The sequence below is a fragment of the Caenorhabditis briggsae genome (genome assembly GCF_000004555.2).
Source record: "Caenorhabditis briggsae complete genome, chrV, whole genome shotgun sequence".
In the NCBI taxonomy this organism is placed as follows: Eukaryota; Metazoa; Nematoda; class Chromadorea; order Rhabditida; family Rhabditidae; genus Caenorhabditis; species Caenorhabditis briggsae.
This window is the reverse complement of record NC_013488.2, coordinates 13,939,165-13,960,725: the sequence shown is the minus strand read 5'-3', so window position 1 is coordinate 13,960,725 and position 21,561 is coordinate 13,939,165. Positions and strand designations below refer to the sequence as shown.

The window sequence follows — 21,561 nt, the reverse complement described above, 5'->3', positions numbered from 1 at the left end:
TGAATCGAAAAAGGGATTGATTTCGGACAGGCATACAACTTTTATGAAGGCCAAATGGTTTCCCACGAACTTATGATACTGAAAGGTTATCTGGAAAGGTTTTAAAAAAAGAAAGCGCCGGATTCGTTATCCAAAATGGAAAAAAAAATATGAGTAGCTTTTAGAAGATGAAACTATTTATTAAAAAACAGATACCAAATTGGAAAATATAACTTTAACCAAGCTATAATTCAACTAGACTATAACTATATTCGGGAAAGAGAAGTGGCAGCAGAGACGGCGCGGAATGAAAAAAAAACCAATTGAAAATCCTAAATAAGGAATAAAGAACAAAAAACCCGGAAAAGGGAAGAAGAAATGAGGAACAACAGTTAGAAAATATTTTTAAAATTTAAATTTTTTAAATAGAACTCGTTGTAAGTATCCGGAAGAGAGGAAACAATTCAGGAAAAGAAAGAAGGAGTAAATATTTAAATCCGGAAGACGGCAAAGGAATTCCGCTCATCTTTGGTGGCATTCCTGCTTCAGAGCCATGAAGGGTGCACATTCTGAAAGTTTGAACATTTTTAATGAACACCAGTGAACAATTATTGACAGCTTGAATCAAAAATACGGACAGTTGAACTCACCGGTGGAAGTGGGAATGGAATGTGTTGTTGGTAGCCATAAAAACTTCTATAAGCATAGAACATGAAGTTGTGAAATTCCATTTCGTAAACGTTCCGAATGTGGATCATGGTCTGTTCCTCGGAGATTCTGGTTTCACTCTTATTTTTCGGCTGTTTCCTGGTGTACGGCTTCGGCGACTTGAAAACGGGCGACGTTTTTGTCCTTGGCTCTCTGGGAGCCTTCCCAGAGAGAACGGCAATCAGGTTCGGACACGACGACTCTTTTTTTGGGATCAGCAAGTTGGTTGGTGTGTGCTGCGTGAGATTCTGATTCCAATTATTGTGCTCCACATGATTCGGAACAGTGGCTCCTTCACCATGCGCCATCCAGAACCCCCCATCTTCAACGACTTCCTGTTTCACGCTCACTCTAGGAACTTCTGCTACCTCTTCCTCAATAATTTCTTGCTTGATTTTCATCGCCATCTGTAAAAAAGGTACAATAGAATTTGCATTCATAACAATGAAGAAAAAAAAGACGAAGAGGGAAGAACAAAAAATGATAACAAAAATGTTGTCCACCTGCCATAGCGACTTTGCCACAGCTTGGCCACAGCTGTGTACGAACATGTGTTCAGATCCAGCAGACGACGAAAATGAGTAGGATAAGGGAGAACAAGAAGAAACTGTCAAGTGAAGTCATGACACCTAACTGGTGATGAAATGGGCGGAGACTCCGCCCACTATTGTGCCTCCGGGAACGTCTGGTGGTGTATGAAAGATGTACCAAGCCACGCCCCTCTCGTAGGAGGGAGGAGAAAGGGGCTCGGCTAGGCTCGCATATATACCGAACAGGAGGAAAACAAGAACAGTAATGATTGAGAACGGTTACATAGGGAAGATCATATGATTTTTAGACTACGATTATATTGACGTTTCTACTTTTTAGTGGGAATTGGACAGCTAATAGCGAGGAAGATGTACCACAACCATTGGAACCATTTCTATTCGAACGTTATATTCGAACGTTTCGAGGAGCTGAAAAAATTGTTTTTGATTCAAAACAAATCTGAATATGCCATTTCCACATGACAGTATCCGATGGTGGCTAACTCTCTCTTCCACAATTCTAGTCTCGTTCTCCAGGTTCTAATAAGCGGATTAACGTTTCTCCCATCTATCATACCTTCTCTCATTAGTGTCTAGTGAAGATTTGCCATATTTAATTTGTCAACAATTTTGGAAATTTCGGCTTACTGCCTTCTACAGCTTGGAGTGTTATATTCTCAACTGATGAGTCACCAAACCTTTTTAGTGCTTATTGCGCAATTTGCACCATCATGGCTCGGAAGGCATAATGACACAAGTGAGTATATCATTCGTTGCGCAATTCTTCAACTTGTTAGCAGATATACTCCGTTGCGCAATCCGATACATGTGCCCGTTTGGAAGGAAAAAACACTTTCGGGGTTCACAGGTTATATTACCTCTGAAATATGAAGAAAAATCTCCCGAGTTAATGTTTTCATTTTGAATAAAATAATGGAAAGAAAAGGAATATAATACGGTTCCAGGAAAACGATATGATTATAAGCAATGTAGAACTTTGAAACATAAATTATCAAGGATCATCATCTCGCAGGGAATGGAAGAAAATGGGAGTGAAACATTGGAATGATAAAACAAGATACCGCTGGTAGAGTCAGTAAGATGCGTCGTAGTCCAAACTGTTCTCCACAATTGAATCCAGGTTTTCCTTCTGCTCCTGCCTTTGAATTTTTCGCTTGCTGAAAATGATAAATTGATTTCAAAACGTTCAGTAAATGTTGTCTCTTACCGGGCACCTTTCACATCATTGATATATCTAGAAACTCGACGATCAGTAAGACCAAGAGCCATCGCAATGACCGCCTTTTCTTCTTTCGAAAGGTTTCCATCTTTTTGAGCCATCTTTTCCAAAATGTATCTTCGTTCCGAAAACTGAAATATGTCAATGGGAATTAGGCATCTATTGGGAAACTTACGCTTAAACGATTCGTATTTTTTTTTCTCTTTGAGTAAATCTCCCAGAGTCAGAATTGGGGGATAGACGTTCTGTAATCAATAATTCGGATTACAATATATTTCGATGACTTACACTCAAACAAATCCGATGTTCTTTTTCTTGAAGTGAATCTCTTTGAGAAACGTTGGAAAGAACTGGGGAAGCGATGTTCTGTAATCAATAATTCAAATTCCAAATCTGCTATCAACTTTTCACCTGTCGCACCGGAAGATTCTGATCTCCATTGGAGATTCCAAGACCCACCATCGATTTTCCAATGGCCATGATGTCAGTGAGTCTTCCCTTTCGAAAAGCAATTTCCATTTCACATTTCTTTGGAAGAGTGCTAGCCATCGGAATTTGAGATACGATATCCTTGATCTTGTCGATTGGAGAACTGTTTTCCGAAACTGAATCCAATTTCTCTTTCTGTTCCTGCTTTCGGATTTTTCGTTTGCTGAAAATGTTTACTTGATTTTTTTAACGTTCAAAAGGAATGTCATCTCTTACCGGATAGCTTTTACATTTGTGATATGATTAGACACACGACGATAGGTATGACCAAGAGCAGTTGCAATTTCCATTTTCTCTTCTTTGGAAAGGGCTCCATCTTTTGCATTCATCTTTTCCAAAACAAAATTGCGTTCTGTTTGCTGAAATGTGTTAATGGAATTTAGACACTCATTGAGACGACTTACACTCAAACAAATCCGCTTTTCTTTTTCTTGAAGTGAATTTCTCTGACTTACATTAGAAAGATTTGGAGAGTCGACATACTGTAATCATTAATTCAAGTTCCAAATCTGCTATCAACTTTTTACCTGTTGCACCGGAAGATTCTCATCTCCATTGGAGATTTCCAGACCCATCATTGATTTTCCAATAGCCATGATATTGGTGAGCCTTCCTTCTCTAAAAGCAATCGCCAATTCGCATTTCTTTCGTAGAGTACTAGCCATCGGAATATGGGATACGATATCCTTGATCTGGTCGATTGAAGAATTCGGTTGGAGGATTGACGCTGTCAAAATGAATTCCGTAAGATCTGCGACCCTGAAAAACAATCTTATTGTAACATTTCGGAGAAAATTACGGTAACTCACCCGCTCATTTTGCACTGGATAAAGATGGAAGAAGACGCACTGACTTGTCTGATGGGATGACCTGACTGGGATGAACAGAAGACATGAGGGGTGGGGAGGGTGGGGATCCTCTCCTCGGAGCCATTGCGCTAATCACCCCCAATTTACGACCGTATGCCTTTTGACACCACTAAGTTGTTATTGACCACATCAAGAATTTGTCGATATGATTTATGACCATACTTCAGAGCACAGCTGTCATAATTGATCAAAGAGGTGCAATTTATTTGCCTTCTTTTTTGAATGATTTTCTTTAAATTAAGGTCAATCCAGACCTGCCCGTTCTATGAATAGAATGAAACCAAGAATTTCAACAGATTATTGAAATTTTTATTAAAACTTAACTTTTGAAACATGAAACACAGAATCGAAAAAAAAATTACATAATCAATGAAATTCTTTCATTACAAAGCATCCAGAATCAATCCTGACCTCCTGCGTATCCTGAAAATAAAAATGCCTTCCAACGTCTAAAGTTAGGAAACCGTACCTTCCGCCATGAGAATCTCCACAGCACGATTGATAATGAACTCAGCGGTTTCCTTGTCTTCCCCATCCTCGAAATCACGAGATCCTCCAAGCATCAGAACATCGATTGGACGATTCTCCAGGATAGCAATCACCATTGCAATTTGTGTCTTGTTCAATCCGAGAGACGGATGCGAGCTAACCATCAGCGACTTCTGGAACAAAAGGGTTTAGATATAATCATCAAAATTTCTCTACCAAGTATCTGAGGGAAAGGGTTCCCTGGAGTCCGAAAACGATGATGTACATAGTGGTGGACCTCAAACCGAGCAAGGAAGCGAAATCCATGATTTTGAAACTGTTTGGTGAAAACCTCTCAAAAACAACACGGCCTGGTGACAATGACCAGAACCCAATGATTAATCAGTAGGCGTGGCTTCATCTGAAACATGAGTCATTCAATATGAGTCGTTCGGAGTGCAAGATTTAATCAAAAGATAACTGTTCTTTCATCTTTTGTATCTGTAAAATCTGAAATTTGAGAAATATATCTTATCTGCAGGCTTAATCTTAAGAATGAGAAATTTAAAAAATTTAATAAATTAGATAACAAGATAAACAGATTTTCCGAAATAAATAATAATTGGAAATTGGACATATCGTCCGAACCCAAATCAAGGAAGCTGAAGAAAAATCAGAATTGAATTTCAGATAGTACTATTTTCAGTGTGTACGCTTTTCTAAACACTGCGCAGTGTGATGTTCAATTATTCCCTTTCAAGCACAATATTTTTTTCAAAAACTTCATCGACTCTCAATCACCCCAAGCACCCCTCTCCTCGCCTACCGTACCCACATTAATATCATTCATGCCTTCCCGTTTGTTCCGCCTGTTGTACGTCTGCTCGTTACGAGGTCAGTATTATGGTACCACTTTTCGATAGGTCATACTCTCTTGCCACCAGGCATGCAACACCTTCTGCTCGTTTAGGTGGCAACTACATGTCATACAGTTAAAAGGTGCCCCAAGAACAAATAAACATTGGATGGGGGTGCATAATCTCCTCAATAAGTTCTTTTCATAACTACCGCGAAGTGCCATTCTTGCCATTCCAGCAGTAAACCAATTGTTTTGAAGTTTACCGTTCTTTTCAGAGTGACGTTGTCACGTCATCTTGTGTAGCTCAGTAAACGAAGAATATGCAATTGTCAGGAACCATCCGGAAGGAAGAGAAAAAGGACTTCGAAAATATTTCAAATCGAAAACCTAGCAGTTGCACTATACTTTTCTTGGATTTCAAAAAGAAGTTCTGAATATCTGGTCCTCTTTTTCAGTTCGCACCATCTTGAAGTGGTGATTGTACACTTTTGAAAAAAAAGCGGGAACATTAAAACCCATGAAAATGTCGAATTGCATTTCTTCCACAAAACCAAATGGGGTTTTTTCGATGACAAGTTGCGCAACTATTGGGGTGGCGGCTCATACAAAGAGGTTATGCAATCATATTGGAAAAATTGAAATGGTGAGAAATTTTCGGACTTCTGAAAATCTCGCTGAATGATATTTTTGTCATCATTTCATAACGTTTATCTCAACGAAGGACATGCGACGACGCCTTCTGTTCGTTTAGGTGTTGACTACGTGTCATACAATAGAAGGAGTCTAACAAAATAAACAAACACTGAGTGGGCGCATATACCTCTCTCTTTATCAACCATGTCGTTTCTGAAACAAGTGCCATCGACGATGATGGTCCATCCCAGCCAGACAACCATTCTTTGAAGTTTTTTCCGCTCATTTCAGAATAGCGACATCGCAATTCTCCGTGATCCTGGGTAGAATAGTGAAAAAGAAAAATTGTCAATCGTTAGGGATCATCCGGAGGAAGAGAACAAGGATTTCGCGAATCATTGAAAAATACTTCAGACCTGAGAGAGACAACTTCGATCTCAAACTGAAGTTCTGACTTTCAACATCCCTTTTTCAGTTCAACCCATGTTCTGTGCTCTCGTTTAAAAAGCGGGAACATTAAAACCACAAAAATGTCGAATTGCTGTTTTTCCAGATATTAAATGTATGGTTTTTTCAATGTGAAATTGCGCAACTATTGGGATCGCGGCTCATTCAAAGAGGTTATGCAATCATAGTTGAAAAGTTGAAACGGTGTGAAATTGTTATAAAATTGGACTACTGAAAGTTAGGGATTTCTTGGAATCGTCATCTGGAGTCTAGTGTCATCATTTCACAAAATTTATTAACACTTTGATCATACCGTATCCCACATAAGTGTCATTTATGCCTTCCCATTTGTTCTTTCTGTTGTACGTATTGTTGCGAGATCTGTATTATGATTCAACTTCTAGATTGGTCAGTCTCTGCTCTTTTCCAATCCCATACTCTCTCATCACCAGACATGTGTCGTCTTCTGCTCGTTTAGGTGGGAACTCCATGCCATACAGTTAAAAGGTGTCCCAAGAACGAACAAACACTGCCTGGCCCATAATCTCCTCTCTCTATATCAACCATGTCTTTTCTGAAATACCGCGTAAGTGCCATCCACGATGATGGACCATCCCAGCCAGGGAATCGTTCTTTTAAGTTTTTCCGCTCTTTTCAGAACAGCGGCATCAGTATTCCACGTCATCTTGGATAGAATAGTGAAAAAAGAATTGGCAAAAAGAATTGGGGACCATTGGAAAGGAAACAAAAATACTTGGAAATTTTGAATTTTGTACGCTTGAATTGTTGGGTTTGTTCCCCCACTGGATCATTTGCTGATTGAGAATCATCACAGATCACCAAAGATCTAAAACAGTTACAAGATTGAGTTTTCCTGCACTACTTCCCTGTTTAATTCCTGGAAAAAAGTGTATCCTTCCAAAATAGAAAGAATCGAGAACTGATAAAGTATTCACACTTCTAAACATCAATGAAAAAAGAAGAAGGGGTCGATAAACAGAAAAAAACCGTATGAATACATATATGATGATGGGGTGGAAGATCCATGCATTTTTGATTTCGTCCCCTCCTTCTCCCAACCCTTCTTCTTTTTTTTCTCGATCTTCATTGATGACAAAAATGTTTCTACAATTCCACACACTTTTTGTCTTCTTTTTCGTATTTTTGAATCAAGTTCATTCGAAAGATGAACCACTTTTCGTAAAAAGTAAGCACCTGTGTTTTTCAAATTTCGATAAAACAATTCCTTCTAGACAATGAAGACATTTGTTTGGAAGATGTCGATCCTGGACCATGCCAGTACTATCAAGTTCAATGGTTTTGGGATCAAATGGCCGAGGAATGCAAGGAATTCCATTATGGAGGATGTATGGGGACCAAAAATAGATTCTCTTCCAAGCAACAATGTGTCAAGCAGTGCAAGTACAAAATGTTCAATCCTGTGGCGGTTCCAGGTATTAAATGCGGGTGTTTGAGTAGTATGGCATTTAAGAACGCTCATTTCTACAGTATCTTTCCGTATGTTTTTATAAAGTTATTGACCTAAAACTCAGTTTTGATTTTCAAAAGACAGAATTGATTGAGCACGTATTCATTGAGAAAGTCAATTTCGGAAATTTATAAAAGAATCAGTTCGCTTGTTGAGATGATCCAAATCCAGCTTCTCTCTTTCCGTAGTATCCAGCATAAGCAGATCCATATCCATATCCACCGTAGTATCCATTGTATGCTCCATATCCTCCGTAATAAGATGGATAATAAGAAGAGGCATATCCGTATCCGTAGTATTGAGCACTAGCCTCTTGAACGATGGAGCACATGACAAGGGCCAAGACACAGAGAAGGCTGGAAATAAATTCATATGATAGGAAAGGTGTGGAAATTGAGAAACTCACAATTTGGCGTTCATTTTCAAAGTGGAAATTGTTAGAAGAATGAGTAGATTCTTGTTTGAACCTACCGAAAAGTTCCATTTTATACTGCCGCTGTTCTATTTGCTCTGAGTTTTTTTGGGCTCTCAAACAGTTTCGCTGCTAAATGTGTCAAAAATTATAACTGGTAGAAGTGCACAAGAGAGAGTTCACAAATTGAATACACTGAACAAAGTAGAGAATACCTTCTCAGATCTCTGCCTCCTGGATGCTGATCAAGGACACTGTGGAGATGAACGAAATGGTCATTGGTGGTATTTTTTCAACCAGGAATCTGGAGAATGCGAGAAGTTCTTTTATTATGGGTGTGGAGGGAATGATAACAAGTTCTATAGTTTGCACATGTGCAGGAAAGTGTGCGCTGAAAGACTTTCTCCTCAAATTGGTAAGATAGGGAAGGATAGCCAATGTGTCAATCAGTATTTCAGCTTGCGATCAATGTGATTTGAGAACTTCCTTCTGTAAATCTCACTCAAAATTCAATTATACTTGTGAATGCAGGAGTGGATACGAGAAGAACCAATATGGAGAGTGCATCGGTATGGAGACCAGAAGACAATAATTTTCAGAAAAAAGATCTTCCTTATATATAAAACCCTAGACGCCCCTGTTGGTCCCCCTGTCCGGCTGTCATCTTTTGGATTTTTAAATAAGAGTGTGGCTGCCAGCAAAACTGAACTCGGCACTTTCCGCACCACACTGCGCACGTACACAGCTGAGCCATGAGGACCACACGGGAAGATGGGGAGGGTGGAGTAGATATTCTATCCTTTGAGAAATAGAAATAGAAAAAGGATAGAAGCGAAGAACCAAAAGAAAACAGTGAAACGCGCCGAAGGCGCAACAGTCAACTGTTTGAAGCGCCAGAGACGCGGCAAACAGATGGCTGGTAGATAAATAAAAGGACGCAACTTCATTTATTTATTATAAGAATGGTAGGTAGATATACAGTTTAAAATTAGGAGATCAATTAATAAAGATGATAAAGATGATTAGCAAAACTGTTGCAACTTAAAAAATACAGTACCGGTCGAAAAGATATCAAAAAACGTTCAGTGTATTTTGACCATTTTCAGGAGACTGGAGCTCGACTGTCAATTTTTCGATCACTTTGAAAATTGTGGAGAGTCTAAAACAAACCTAGATTGAAAACTTTGCATTCACAGAATTTTTAGAAAATTCTTTTCTCCAGATTTCAGAAAGACACCTACATTTCTCACGTTTTCAGAAACGGGCCAAAAAGGGTGTCTTTCAGAAATTCCATGAATGTGAAGTGTACAATCTATTAGGTTGGCTAAAAAATAATGGTTGTTTTTATGATCAATTGAATTTTTCATAAAAAAGGAAGTAGACAAGATTAACTCAAAAGCTATTTGCCATAATTATCAACTACTTGTAGCCAACATCCGCGCAAAGAATGGGGTCCGCTGTGAAAGAACCCCACTGGCTGCGACCCAAAGTAGGCGACCACACATTTTTCGGTCTCAACGCGGCTTTTGAAGTGTTTCTCGGCTAATGAAGGTCGCATTGATATGAATTACTGGAAATGTGAAAGTGCCAAATCAGGGCTACTTGGCGGATGAGGGAGAACTTCCCAGCCCATTTCCTCGATTTTCTGCTGAGTGACTTTTGACACATGCGGCCGAGCATTATCATGAAGGAATTTTGTCGTTGGTGTATTCACACCTTGACGTCTTAACGCTTGCTGCATTTGGCCCAATTATCATTGATAGAATTCAGTAGTGGCTGTTAGACCTTTTTCCAGAACTTCAAAACATACAAGACCCTTGCTCTTCCACCATACACATAGCATTACTTTCTTTCCGTATATCTCTCATTTCGAGTTGTTTTGGCCGGTTCTCCGAGGGACAACCGTTGTCTATTCTGAGTAGTATTAACGTACTGAATCACTTTATCATCCGACATAACATAAGAATCGAGAAAGGCGATATTCTCCGAGAAAAGAAGGATAATTCTGATAAGTGCGAGGAGGGAGTGGTTGTAGGAAAAAACTTCTGCAACTGTTCGACTTTCCAATTTGTGCAAATGGTTTTCAATGGTACCATTAGTACAAGAAAACGGTTCTGAAAGACTACGAGTCGTTTGACAAGGATCCGACTCGTTTAAGTCTCTCAGCAGTTCACTGTCCATGATTTTTAGTCGAACGGTGTGTTCACGGTTTTCCAAGCTTTCATCTTCATTATGAAAACGTTCAAACTAGCGTACGAATCAATTTTTTATAGAAAAGCTTGTTTGAATACGTTTGAGAGAGAACTAAGAGCTTGCGCGGCATTTTTGACCAACTTAAATTTGTACCTTCCCGCGCATTTTTTGGAACGACGTTTTCTAAACGGAATTCCCAATTGAAAAAACAGAATGACAAACTGAGACTATATATCAAACGATGCGCAAAAAAACGCTCTTTCGAATAAAAAAAAAAGGGAGAGCAAAAATGTTCTCCGGATAGAGAAATACGTTCCGACAAACACGCCACTCATTATTTTTTAGCCAACCTAATAGGTCTATTTTAAACCCTACAAAAATTTCAAATAATCGAATTTTGCCAAGAGACTCCTGAAAATGGTCAAAATCAATGGAAACATGTTTTTTAATGATAATTGAAAATTTGTTCCAAAAAAAAACAAAGTTCAATATTGCACTGATTAGCCAGACTTTCGTCTGTTGATCCCTTTCGCCACGTAGAGGCTCAGTACATGAAAGAGAAAATGGTTTTTCACCGGGGGAAAACACCAACTAAAAACCCCATTTTCTAGGCTCATTTGCCCATTACTGTTGAGAAAATTTCCATTAGTAAGTCTTCAGTGGCAGAAGTCTATGACAACACTACTCATTGATGTTTCTTTTTTTGAATCTTTAATTGGATCGATTTTGAAAGGGGGACGTTCAGTGAAAATGAATTCACCTAGCCATGAACCACCAAACATGGCGACCCTGAGGGCCTTTTATAACTTTTTTCGCATTTTCACCAATCGAAAGACAAGAAACTACAATAAGCAGCGTGCAAAGAGCTTCTTACCAGTGAAAAAGTGCCAGTGGAAATTATCCAACGAGTAATAAAAATGAAGTTTGCGATTTCACAAGAAACTGTTTTTTTTTCAATATGTGGAATTTTTCAACGTGGACAGTAGGAGGGGGTGCGACCTAATATTTGTTGATTTTTTATTTATTGCGTAACGTGAATATTTAAAAAAAACGAATAATTTTCGAAGAGCTTGAAAATCAAATACAATTTGAGGTCACCTTTTGAAAAGTGACGAACAGTAAAATACAAAAGTCAACTCGCGCCGAAGATGCAATAGCCACAAGTGCCGGAGGCGCGGCAAGCATATGACTGATATAATATAATTGCAGATATTGATGAATGCCGTGGATACAAAGCAGTGTGCGATAAAAATGCATGGTGCGTCAACGAGATTGGATCCTATAAATGTGAATGTATGGCGTCGTACAGAGGAGACGGAAAGCATTGTACCTATGTTGGACTGGGTTAGTTGGTTTGAATTAGGTAGATTTAGAGGCTCTATCGGAGTTTATTCCCATAGGGTTTCAGTGGACCGATACGGTTTCAATGGTCCCATGGTATTGTAGGGGGGTTTCCCTAAACATATTGTACCGCTGAAAAAGTGACTTTCCGGTGTTCCTCGGGAACGAAAAACGATGAAACTCCCAAAAATTGTGCGCGGGGGTTTTTTTAAACATGCAGAATCGAACTGCATTTACAGATTTTTGGCAACTATTCTAGTTTTGGCCAGACTGCAGAAATATAGGATCCTAAATTAATTTAACTCACAGTATCTCACTTTTAGTGTTCCACGACCTATCATCCCAAACACCCACACCTACATCCGTGTGATCAAACATCTCATGGGATCATAAAACTCAGATAGAGTCAATTTTTCTGATTTGATATTCAGGAAGATCTTCAATCGACTGCAAGGATTGTTCTATGCATTCAACGTGTAATAGTGGAGTCTGTCAATGCAAAGAAGGATACGAAGGAGATGGATTTAATTGCACTGGTTTGAAATTCATTGAAGTGTAATTGGTAATATTTTTAACTCCAGATGTGAACGAATGTCTGCGCCGTCCAGAAATCTGTGACAAAAATGCGGAATGCATCAATCGAGAAGGCAGTTTCATCTGCACTTGTCTTGCCGGGTTCGCAGGAAATGGCTATAACTGTACAGTATCCAAAAGTGAGATTTATCATGTAAAGTTAAAACCAAAAATTGTAATTTTTCAGACTCATGCTTGGACAAATTCGACCACGACTACAAGGACACATGTAGTAATGAGAACTGGAGACCTCACTTCTATTTCAACCATCAGACAAGAATGTAATCCATGTCTCATTCTGAAGTTTTCAAGTGTTTGTTTTCCAGGTGCGAGCAATTTTGGTATGACGGATGTCGTGGTCGTTCTCGGAACATTTTCTCTGAATATGACACTTGTACTTCCATGTGTGAGGAGACAAATGTACTCACTAGGGCAGGTAAGTCATTCCCAGGATACTTCTGAATCGTCAAGTCGTCAGGAAATTGTTTTTCTCAGCCATTATTTTCTTCGTAAAGTCTCTCTCAACAAGCCCTTACTTCCGTCTTCTCATCCGTTTCTCGAAGTCTTTTTTGTCTGAAAACTATAGTGGCATTTCGGATTAGCGTCTCTTTTAATGCCGTTCACAGCACCTCTTCTGAGAAAGTCTTCCGGAGAAGGCGTGCCCCCAAAAGTAATTGCTATTCTCGATTCATAGTAGTGGAGCCACCTCCACTTTCTTTTTGACGTCGTTGCTCTAGGATCATTTCCGGCATGGTCATTGTTCGAAGAATGTGGTCAGGGTCGTTCCGCTTGAAAAGAGTTGTTGCGGAATTTGCTCTCGTGGTGTTTGTTTCTTGTTTACCTCTACTTTTTGCTCTTTTTTATAGTATTTTTTCTCTCTAAATGTTGCTTCTGAAACAACGGAGTTGGGCTTTTGGTATTCTGAAAGAATCAGAAGTCACAGAGTGGCACACAATTTCCCGGACTGTTAAAAACAGGTATATCTTTAGACATAACTGATTTGAATGCACAAAAACTTGTATGAATATGAATTTAGGTTTGATTCTAAGCTACTGAAATTTTCAAAGCGATTCCTCAATTCTAAGTTTTGTTATGATTGTCCAAGGATACAGTTGTGATTGTCATGAGATGAAGCTATTTTGACAAGCTATAACTCAGCTCAAAGTTTATCACATAATTTGAACCTTAGCAAGTTTATTGATGAAGTATTTGATTTTTAGCCGTTAAATTTCAGCCCAGTACAACGCTTTACTCAATTTTTATGTTAGTACAAACTTAAGTCAGGGTAATTATGCGCTACCCTGTACTGTAAGGTGTGTTCATGCGAATAAAAAGTCCATAGGAATGCCAAAAAAACAGAAAAAAATAGAACAGCTTTCGAGTGAACTTAACAATTGACCAGTTTCGAAAGATCAAAACTCTGACCTACGCATTTTTTTGAAGACCAATGAACTCCGATTTTCCACAATTTTAACCTAATCTCGGTACTCAATAGTGCCAAAAATAGCTCCCACTGGCTCAAAGATTACCACTACTCCGTTTTTTTGGGAAAATCTAATTTCAAAATCGACTGATGACAATGATGAGGGTGCAATCGGATGCTTACCAAATATCCCACTCACTCAAACAGATATAATTCGATTTTTGATTTCATGTCAAGATAGTGGTTGAGGGGGTCGCGAGAAAATATGGAGAGGAAAGGGAAGCTTATAAACGGGGGGACCCTCTCAGAGGGCCTTCTTCTTTTCCTTCTTCTTCAAAGTTAACGGAGCGAGTTTTTGGTCCCTCCGGAGGGTTGAGAGATGCCCTGAGACGGAAGACGTCGTCAGAAACGAAAAAAGAAGACGACGTTGGAAGAAGGCCTATATTTCGTGCCAACTCTCGGTTTCCCAGCTTTCTCTCTTTTTTTCATCCTTATTTCTTTTTTTCTGTATGAGAAGATGTCATCCGACGAACCGCACCAAACACAAACACAACGCATTCTCTAAAAAAGTTTTTTTTTCGGAGGAAAAATAGAAAGGCGGCGGTTTTGATCAATTTTTTGATGTCGTCCGTCACAAAAGAGTGTGTCACTTCAACGTTCTTTTTCTTGTTTATTTTAGAGTTTTTGGCGTTTTTTTTGGAATTTTTTTTGATGTTGAGGACCTCCAATCCTTTTTTTCTCTAAACAGCTGGAACTCAATTTTAGTGTTCCTGGCGCATAATTTCAATAATTAGACATACCGTAAAACCTGTATTAGAAGGTCCGGCCGATTTATTGTTCCGAGTTTTCTCCGGTGGTCCCTTCTATTACAGGGCTCTTCAATTAGAGGAGCCCTTCTATATTTCCTGCCATTTTGTGAACAAAAAATAGTGTTTCAATAATTTTTTGCGGAGTTTTGAAGTTTTCGGAATATTTTTTTATTGAAAACTATCTTCTATTTTTTCAAGCCTCTCTCGGAGGGCCTTTCTATTAGAGGGGCCCTTCTATTAAAGTGGCTCATTCTAATACACGTTTTACGGTAGTTCTGTTTCCTCAAAAATCTCTGAATTGGTTGACTGAAAATTTCAGCCCTTTCTTGAAAACTAGAATCCATCAGACCATGTTATTTTTCTCCATTTTCCAATCCCAAGTGGTTAGTTCCCGACCTATATAATTATGGCGTCTCGTGCCCCCATACAAATTGCATACCGGACCCCATTTCCTTCCCAACCATTTTGCTGAAATTGTCCATTGTCCCATAAAAAGGACCCCGGAATTTCCCAATCACTCGAATAGTTATACATTTTCGTTCTTCCATTCTTCTTTTATTTCTCTACTCAAAAACACTTTTTCCTCAAAAATGGAACCCCAGAAAAAGGCTTCGTGGAGTATTGTGTTGTGTCCCGTTCCATATCATCCTTCGCAAGATGAGATGATTCCACGTGGACGCATCACCTCACATAATCATCATGTCAAAAGAAGACGACGAGAACGACGACGACTTGACGACAGAAGATGTTCTTTAGACTTCAGGATATCCCTGATATTTCTATCTCAACTACTTCCATTCATTAATTGTCGTTCAGAAGTATGCTGGGATAAATTTGACATGAACTACCGGAATCAATGTTTGAATGGTGAGATTTTTTGAAATGTCTGTTTTTTTCCAATATTACCAATTCTAGGTCAATGGCAACAACGCTACTATTTCGACCACGCCTCTTTGACATGCCGTCAATTTTGGTTTGACGGATGCCGTTCGGATTCCAGAAATATTTTCGATGACCAATTGACATGTCAATGGTTGTGTGAATCTCAACCGATGTACAAATCAAGTGAGTTGACAACAAAAACCACCCTTGTTTTGATGTTTTTTCTCCACCCTCACATTTCAAACTTTCTCCACTAAACCCATTTATTCATCATTCTTCTCGGATTTCTCTCCTTTTCTCTCTCGGAAAATAACAGAACAACAAAAAGAAGAAGAAGAAGAAGAAGCGAACGAGACTTTGAATGATGAACTGTCACTTCCTTTTCTGAGAAAAATGTTTCTTTTTTTTGGGGAGGATGAACAATAAAACAAAACACAAAAAGTTTTCAGGAGCATGCCTCGAGGATTTCGATGAAGGGCTCAAAAAGGAATGCAATGGAGGAAGATGGCGACAGCAGTACTATTTTGATAAGAATTCAAAGGTAAGAGATGGATTTTATTTTTGAGCCAGATTAACTAAAAAAGTTTTAGAAATGCTTTCCATTTTGGTATGACGGATGTAAAGGTGAAAATGAGAATATATTCCAAGATGAGTTGACCTGTCTGCACACCTGTGAGAATCCTGCGAAGAAAGATCGTAAGTCATATATTTTTTTAACATGGGAACTTCATCTTGCTCGGGAACCTATAGGGCTGAGAATCAAACTACTTTTTAAAATTATGCTTACTTTCACATAAACTTCTCTGCAAACGTTTTTAATACTGGTTCTTTAAGTGTGAAAATTTGATAATTTTAAATTTTAGAATGTCAGGAACCCTGAAACTCAGATATTCGGAATTCGAAGAATCCAAAGTTTTGGATATCGAAAAATTAATAAACTTAACATTTTGGAATTTAAATGTTCCGTATTTCAGAATATGTACAGAACATTTTTTGATCATCTTAAAATTCAGAAGTTCGGAAAGTTGGAAGATTTGAGAAACTCGGGAAATGAGGAAGTTTGAAATCCTGAAGTCTTGAAGTTCGAAAACTGAAAAATTCAGAACTTAGCAATTTCGAAACCTTTGATATTCAGAAATTTGTAAACTTGAGCCTCCTGTTATCGAAAAATTCGGAATATATTCGAAAAATTCGGAAAATTCGTAAAAAAAGAAATTAAGAAATTAGAAATTTAAGTATCAGCCACAGTAAGCGTACGCCAGAAGGTTGAGCCCCCTGGCAAACTGACTGGTATTTTATTATTTGAAAATTATTTTTTCAGCCAAAAAGCCATGGCACAACAACGACAAATTCAAAATGAAGGAGATCATTGGAGATATTTATAGTAAGTTTTTTCCCTTCAACTTTTCATAAGATTTTTCCTGTTCCAGAACCCAATGCCACTGACACCTGCCTGGCTAAAAATCCATGTAAACACAATGGAACTTGCATTTTTGTTTGGAAAAAGGACACTCATTACTGCAAGTGCCAACCTGGTTACCATGGAAATAACTGTGAAAAAGTTGTTGGTAAGAATTCAAACCAATTTTTTGTAGCCAAAGTCAGATTTCTCTTCAGATTTTGATCCATGTGCTGAGAAACCTTGTATGAATGGTGCCACATGTCAGCTAAAATATAACGATGATGACGTCGATGAGAAGCCGTCGTACGAATGTTTCTGTGCGGCTGGATTCGGAGGACCAAAGTGTGATGAGAGTGGGTTTTTAGTTTTCTCACAAACTTATAAATGTTCAAAGTTTCAGGACCATGCGAAACGAATCCCTGTTTGAATAATGGAACTTGCCGTACCACGAAAGGATACAGTACCTACTTTTGTGAATGTGCTACTGGATTCGGCGGGAAAAATTGTGATGTTTGTAAGTGTTTTGATTTTTTTCGATGCCTGAAACTTTTTTACTTTAGCCATTGGAAACACGCCACCAGAAGAGAAGTTCGGAAAGAATGTTGAGCAGATTTCAAGTGGAAAAGAAGAATGGATTGCTCAGATGAGACAAAGACTGAAAGAGACTGGTGGAGGGATTGGTGGAGCATCTGGAACTGGATTTAAAACTGGAAATGGGACGATGGGTGGAGGGTCTTCTGGAGAGAAAGGCGGATCGTCTGCTGAGAAGAAATCCGGGAAAAACAAGAAGAGCAAAGCTACCCAGGTGGCTGATGAGCCATACAAAGGTAAGCGCGCTATTTTGGATTTTGATATATCATAGAATCTTGAAATGTGGGTGTTTCAAGCGGTCGGTGGTTTTAGTCTGAACGAAATGGAAGCCTTAATTTTATTCTCTTCCAGATCCAGCAACCCGAAAACGTGAACGAGAAGAACGAGAAAAGAAAGAAGCTGAAATCCAAGCAGCTGCGGAAGAAGAGAAGCAAAGAAAAGAATATGAAGAAGAGCTTCAACGGAAGAAGGCAGAAGAAATGGAACTGGAAGCGAAGAAAGCTCTGGAAAATGCGAATTTCGAAACTCGAAGAGATTCCTCCCTGGCATTCATCGCAATGTTCATGTTTTTCTTTATATGATGTCTCCCCCAAAAATATGTTGAACTTATTATCCTTTAGGCTTTAGTTTTGCACCACTCACTCTATTTTTAACTGTCCGTTTTTGACATCAATTGCTTACTATCAACTTGATTCTACGTGTAAATCCCCACATATTTGGATTCTATTACATTTTTCACAGCCCCCACTTTCACCCATCTAGCTTGTCACATGCACTGTTTTATTTTTTCTAAATACATATTTGGCAAAAAAAAAATTCATTTTACAAAAAACTCATACACTTGCTCTTTGCGCCCATATATCTCACTTCCCATAGAATATATCAAAAGCTATCAACTGATAAAATGTTTATCATAACGTCAGAAACATTTTGTCAGTGGGCTACTTTTTGATATTTTTCACAGCAATCGAGATAAATTGGCTCAAAGTGCAAGCTCTGATAGAAGTTTGCTTCAAAAACATGGGGGCAACCTGTTGATTTTTAAACTGGGAACGAATGGAAAAATACCAGAAAAACGGGTGAAACTTTGAAAATGAATATCGAAAAACAAGTTATCCAATAGCTGGAGCAACAGTCGAAGTAACAGTCGAATTGAATGTTGCCATGGCTGCCATATAGGGTGGATTTGTATGCATATCATCTTTGAAACGGAAGAGCAACAGAGAGTATGTCACGATGACAGAGATAAGCTAGAATTGGATTACGGTAATTACCTGTAACTTTAAAACCGCCTACCGTGAAGAAAGTGGTTCGTTCCAATGGAAAAGCTCTCCAGACAGTCATTCCCCACATGAATTGTGTGGTCATTTTATGAACGAAGCAAGATATTTGGAAGCGGTCAAGATCAGCATTAGCATCAGGGACTATTCGGAGAACAGCGTTGACGATTTGGCGAGTCTAAAACATTTTTAAAAAATAAAATTTGAAAATGCTAACTGTTAGGAAACTTACAGTTTCATTAGTCATCATTCCCGTTGAGCAGATAATAAGAATATGAAGAATTGCCATGATAACCTGATAGGCGGCCCAACAGATTGATACATGTACTGCGATGGTTAGCTTCTCTCTTACTTTTTGATTTTGAACTTGTTCTGGAGTAATTGGTACCAACAGGCTGAAAATTCTACGTTCATTGTGATTTCCGAAAACAAAATCGGTTACGTAGACGTCGGCTCTGACGAGAAATAAATAGTGAGACATAAAACCAGAAGACTCCAAGCCAAGGAAAACAGAAGCAGTGGGTTGAAGACGTCACCAATTGCTTCTTGTACATTTGTGATTCTTGTGAATTGTTCATAGTAAAATTTCAAGCTAAAGTGTCGTTTTTTGTGTTCCCGATTCATCGATTTGATCAGTGTTCGGCAGTAGAAACGAACCAAAACGTTGTAGAGGTGATAGTAAAGAAGTGGAATTATATTCCAGAGACTCAGAACTGGCACCAAAATGAAACTACTATCCGTGAGAATATGGTCTCCGAATACTTGATCCGTTCCGATGAATTCGACAACTTTGAGAATTAATGCAGAAGAGAAAACAATGGACAAGGTAAAGAAGAACGCGAATTTGTAGATTCGAAGAGGTGGAGATACTCCGAATGCACTTCGAAAGCACACATCTACCATATCAATTGTCTGAAAATATTTCCGATGCCGTAAAACTTGTATTTGAAGGTTTTTTCTATTTTTCGTGGGCTCTCTATATTGGAGCACTTCAAATAGAGGCGCCATCAATTAGAGGGGCCCGTCTAATACAGGTTTACGGTAGTCGTTGTACTTTCCTCAATGATCTGATCATTTTAGTGCAATCCTACCAGTTATATTTTTGACACATTTTGCGGCGAAACTGTTTGAGAATCCAAAAAAAAACTCAGAGCAAATAGAACAGCGGCAGTATAAAATGGAACTTTTCGGTAGGTTCAAACAAGAATCTACTCATTTTTCTAACAATTTCCACTTTGAAAATGAACGCCAAATTGTGAGTTTCCCTTTTCTAAACCTTATCATATAAATTCATTTCCAGCCTTCTCTGTGTCTTGGCCCTCGTCATGTGCTCCATGGTTCAAGAGGCTAGTGCTCAATACTACGGATACGGATATACCTCTTCTTATTATCCATCTTATTACGGAGGATATGGAGCATACAATGGATACTACGGTGGATATGGATATGGATCTGCTTATGCTGGATACTACGGAAAGAGAGAAGCTGGATTTGGACCATCTCAACAAACGAACTGATTTTTTGTACATCGAATTTTACCTATTTCAATGAATACGTATTCATGTCATCTTTTGTTCTAATAATTCTGACAACAACAAACCTTCAAAAGTCTCTGATGAGATCTGAACTTCATCGCTGACAAGACAATCACGACCACGTTGATGACTGGTTTGGTAGCTGTGATCATTGATGAAACAGTTCCAGTATGCATAAGACCGAATTTCAACTTAAAGAATTTAGGAATAGTGTACTTCAGTTTTTGAGAGTTACCTTGTAAAGCATGAGTACCCGAATGTTCATTTTTATTAGAAACGAGTTGAGCAGCACTGCCAGAACAATGTAGTTAAGATATAGAACCCATTTCTGAAATTTTATAATACGATTTGTTTTCGAATGATGGTGTTATTTACAATAATTGATTTGTGATCCCTCTTCCTTCGTGATCTCCTATCTGTGGATGTTGGGAAAATTGCAAGGAGTCGGAACAGGAACAGAATGGATCGGAGGGAATTGGACACACAGTGGACACCCCTGGAAATCGTATTGGTCAATATCATTTTATTTGGAACTGTGTGAATCCATCTCATTGTTCTTTATTCTTCTCCTGAAGTTCCTAGAAACAATTACCCTTCCAATTTTCATTTCCAATTAAATTTTTATCCCATTATCTCTGGAAAGTACTTTTTATAATTACCTTCTTCCCGATGAAGAAGATAATTGTTCATTTGTGGAAAAATGATTGTCTCCGTTGTTCATGATCAATGCATTCTCCACATCACTACTCTCCAGATCTTCCGTTTCCGCTTTATGATGATTGTTTAGATTTGAATGATTTGAGCGACTTTGAGAATGTGGATGTTGGCTCAGATCAATGTGTAATGGACTACCATTTGAGAATGAGGGCATCTGAGAGGTGGAAAATTTAGGAGAATGGTCAAGATTTGGGAAAGACTCAATTCAGAATAGGAGTGAGCAATCCAATAAAAATGAGAAATTTATAAATACAGAAAAAAAATTTTACAGTTATAAATTTTTAAAACGATCCGTTTCCGAGAACAAGACTTGTCAAACTCCGGTCTGGGGAAGATCCAAAACAAACATTGCTGATTTCAAAACTCAAGGTGTTTCACCTAGCCCGGTCCGCGATAAGTATGACACCAGAAAATTCAATATTTCGAAACTTTTCTAACGAATGAATTATTCATACCAACTGTGAAACATTCATAAAAGTTAAAAGGCGAGACATAACGAGTTTGTGAACTTTGGAAAGTATGTTTATAAAATTTCAGTAAAGAGTTATTTTTCGTAACAGTCAACTTTGAACGGAACCAAAATGTACCACTTTAAAACTTTTAATAGAAGGGCCCCCACACTGTCAAGTTTGAGCTCAATTATCTTAATTCCTGAGCAAAATATTAAAAATGTGTCAAAGAACGAAACACTT

The 21,561-nt window shown here is 38.4% G+C and overlaps 7 protein-coding genes across 7 annotated transcripts; 2 read left to right on the top strand and 5 right to left on the bottom strand.

Moving 5' to 3' along the window:
• Positions 1–524: 524 nt before the first annotated feature.
• Positions 525–1,094, bottom strand: CBG27206 (the record flags this gene model as incomplete). The annotated part of the gene is made up of 2 exons (XM_045238052.1): positions 525–548; positions 630–1,094. The coding sequence occupies 2 exons, from the start codon at positions 1,092–1,094 to the stop codon at positions 525–527; spliced, it is 489 nt and encodes a 162-aa protein (XP_045100228.1).
• A 1,216-nt stretch (positions 1,095–2,310) lies between these two features.
• CBG27205 lies at positions 2,311–3,763 on the bottom strand (the record flags this gene model as incomplete). Its single annotated transcript, XM_045238051.1, has 8 exons — positions 2,311–2,395; positions 2,446–2,702; positions 2,746–2,823; positions 2,869–3,109; positions 3,163–3,305; positions 3,351–3,428; positions 3,474–3,705; positions 3,756–3,763. The coding sequence occupies 8 exons, from the start codon at positions 3,761–3,763 to the stop codon at positions 2,311–2,313; spliced, it is 1,122 nt and encodes a 373-aa protein (XP_045100227.1).
• Positions 3,764–4,215: 452 nt separating this feature from the next.
• Positions 4,216–4,468, bottom strand: CBG27204 (the record flags this gene model as incomplete). Its single annotated transcript, XM_045238050.1, has 2 exons — positions 4,216–4,238; positions 4,285–4,468. The coding sequence occupies 2 exons, from the start codon at positions 4,466–4,468 to the stop codon at positions 4,216–4,218; spliced, it is 207 nt and encodes a 68-aa protein (XP_045100226.1).
• Positions 4,469–7,341: 2,873 nt separating this feature from the next.
• Cbr-mec-9 lies at positions 7,342–17,918 on the top strand (the record flags this gene model as incomplete). The annotated part of the gene is made up of 17 exons (XM_045238049.1): positions 7,342–7,429; positions 7,476–7,676; positions 8,347–8,538; positions 8,582–8,692; positions 11,526–11,660; positions 12,089–12,193; positions 12,239–12,666; positions 15,125–15,329; positions 15,378–15,527; positions 15,794–15,885; positions 15,935–16,040; positions 16,666–16,728; positions 16,775–16,912; positions 16,962–17,099; positions 17,147–17,260; positions 17,307–17,573; positions 17,689–17,918. The coding sequence occupies 17 exons, from the start codon at positions 7,342–7,344 to the stop codon at positions 17,916–17,918; spliced, it is 2,763 nt and encodes a 920-aa protein (XP_045096774.1).
• On the bottom strand, positions 7,851–8,131 carry CBG19402 (the record flags this gene model as incomplete). The annotated part of the gene is made up of 2 exons (XM_002637608.1): positions 7,851–8,067; positions 8,118–8,131. 2 exons carry the CDS (start codon positions 8,129–8,131, stop codon positions 7,851–7,853), a joined length of 231 nt encoding a protein of 76 aa, XP_002637654.1.
• A 531-nt stretch (positions 17,919–18,449) lies between the features above and the next one.
• Cbr-egl-47 lies at positions 18,450–21,023 on the bottom strand (the record flags this gene model as incomplete). The annotated part of the gene is made up of 8 exons (XM_002637606.2): positions 18,450–18,587; positions 18,634–18,795; positions 18,850–19,012; positions 19,060–19,529; positions 20,218–20,343; positions 20,388–20,480; positions 20,528–20,648; positions 20,812–21,023. The coding sequence occupies 8 exons, from the start codon at positions 21,021–21,023 to the stop codon at positions 18,450–18,452; spliced, it is 1,485 nt and encodes a 494-aa protein (XP_002637652.2).
• CBG19399 lies at positions 19,859–20,134 on the top strand (the record flags this gene model as incomplete). The annotated part of the gene is made up of 2 exons (XM_002637605.1): positions 19,859–19,872; positions 19,918–20,134. 2 exons carry the CDS (start codon positions 19,859–19,861, stop codon positions 20,132–20,134), a joined length of 231 nt encoding a protein of 76 aa, XP_002637651.1.
• Positions 21,024–21,561: the final 538 nt, after the last annotated feature.